The following is a 2153-nucleotide window of genomic DNA, read 5'->3' on the forward strand; positions in this document are numbered from 1 at the left end:
TGAAGCAGTGGGTGAACAGTACCTTGCCCAGGGGTACCTCAAGTTAGCCGTTCAGTGAAGTTGAACCCCTGACCTTCCGATCATGGGGCAACAACTCTACCTACTCTGCTATCCCTGCTATCCCTTTCAGCATGTATTTTTGATGAGTAGTTTATTATATCTAAACCATACAAAAACATGTTTTTCTATCTAAGATAGCTAAATCTATCGTTAAATGCAGTAGATGTTAGTGTTTCAGCAATTAATCAGTAAAAAAGCGAAATTACCAAGGCCAATAAAACAAAAAGCAATACAGTTTATACCAGTGGTATCAAACATAGGCTTTAATCTGAAAGCCAACACCTGTGATCTAAAAGGGTCCAGTCCAGCGATAAAGATGACTTTGCTTTACTTACTTTATTTATTTTCCATTTTATATGTTAGCTATAAAGGGGTTTTTTTTTTCTGGCCAGGCCCAAAGTGTAGTTTTATCTTCCCACCAGCAGGCGGCGACGTTAACGTTTGTAGTTTAAAGAGAGTAAAAAAATCAAAATGGCGCTGCCCAGACCAGGTAGGTGGACGCGTTGCTATGGTTGCTAAACACAAACCTTAGCAGTAAACGTATCACAACGTTTAAATTGTATTAATTTAACGCACAAAAACTTCACAGCGGTGTTCTTCCTGTTTTGGTCCACTGTGCCGAGTCTAATTCGGTGTGTCTGTGTCTGCAGGGAGGCCGGCGGGTGTCGTATCCTTCTCTTTTTATTATTAAAACGTACACGCCACAGTCAGAAAAGTATCTGATAACGAGTGATGCTTAACTTTGCACCCAGCTGTCGTCTGTGACTCTGCAGCTGCTGCTCCATGTGACAGCCGCCTATTTTGTCTTCTACTTCCTCTTCACTCTCGGGTTAATCATCAAAAAGAGTGAGTGATGTCTCTCACGCGACTTTTCCAAAGATTCTGATGTACCTGCACTCGGTAACCGTGTCTGCTGCTCTCAGGCTTGGTGCTGTCTTATCCTTCCGATGCTCTGGTGTGTGACATCTTTCTGCTCTTCCTGCTGGCTGCTCTGGAGTTTCTCCATTTCTACAGTGGTAAGAAAACGATCAAAAAGCCAGTTGCACCATTTCAAGCATGCTGTTATCATGCCCTACTTATTATACGTTTAATACAGCTTCTTGAAGCTGGCAAGGTTGATAGAAAACATGCTGGACCCTGCACAAATTCACATTTACTTTAATACTCCTTACCCGTAACTATCTTACCCATCCAATTTGTAGGTCTAAACTGTGAAGTGTGATACATATACTTAATACATGTAAATATTTGTGTTCCAAGTTTCTATTTACATTTTAGCACAACATGTAAACAAGAAGGAAAAAAAACATGTGCGACCGCTTACACGCACTCATGATAAACCAGATTAACCAGATTTGGTTTATTATCACAAGATCCTGGATTCAAAGAATTTCAAATCTGATTTTATAAAAGGCTAAATAAGGTAACTTTTTATTACAAAGGTCTTAGTTAACAGGAAATTGCAAAAAAAATCCGTTTAAAATTATGTCAGATTTTTATTTATGGCTTATTAATTAGGTCTTTGCAACATCTCTTCACTGCAAAGATTGTTTATTGGCTGCTGGTGTGCTGTAGGTCAGGAGGTAAAGGTACATATATGTCATTAGATAGAAAGCGCTTCAGCATATGAATGGGTAAATAAAGTGCTTTGAGGGTTCTTTGAGAGTAGAAAGGCACTATTTATAAACCAGTCCATTTACCATATGCAGCAATAGCACCAGTTGTACCTTACAGAGAGTGGTCCAAAAAAGAGAAAGTATTGAGTGAGCAGCAGTTCTCTGGGAGAAAATGTCTTGTTGATCCCAGAGGTCAGAGGACTGCTTGGATTTCACCACTCGTTACAGCCAAGGCATGCAGAAGAGCATCTCACAACACATTGAACCTAAAAACAGAGGGGCCACAGCAGCAGAGGACAGCATCAGGTGCCGCTCCTGTCAAGTGAGAACAGGAAACTGAGGCTACAACACTGGCTCACTAAAACTGGACAACAGAAAATTGAAAAAATGTTGCCAGGTGTGGTTCTTGAATTCAGCTGCGACATTCAGATAGTATGATCAGAATTTGGTGTAAACAACATGAAAACATGCATCCAT

The 2153-nt window shown here is 40.3% G+C and overlaps 1 protein-coding gene across 1 annotated transcript in view; it reads left to right on the forward strand.

Moving 5' to 3' along the window:
• Positions 1-513: 513 nt before the first annotated feature.
• Positions 514-2153, forward strand: part of LOC102207225 (transmembrane protein 80) — a 4401-nt gene continuing 2761 nt past the window's right edge. Inside the window, exons 1-4 of the mRNA XM_005730163.2 lie at positions 514-550; positions 711-727; positions 813-906; positions 984-1076. Of these exons, the coding sequence (XP_005730220.1) occupies positions 532-550; positions 711-727; positions 813-906; positions 984-1076 (223 nt within the window). The 5' untranslated portion in view covers positions 514-531. The remainder of the gene's footprint in view (positions 551-710; positions 728-812; positions 907-983; positions 1077-2153) is intronic.

The sequence above is a fragment of the Pundamilia nyererei genome, unplaced genomic scaffold (genome assembly GCF_000239375.1).
Source record: "Pundamilia nyererei isolate P.nyererei 1_Seehausen unplaced genomic scaffold, PunNye1.0 scaffold00035, whole genome shotgun sequence".
Classification (NCBI taxonomy): Eukaryota; Metazoa; Chordata; class Actinopteri; order Cichliformes; family Cichlidae; genus Pundamilia; species Pundamilia nyererei.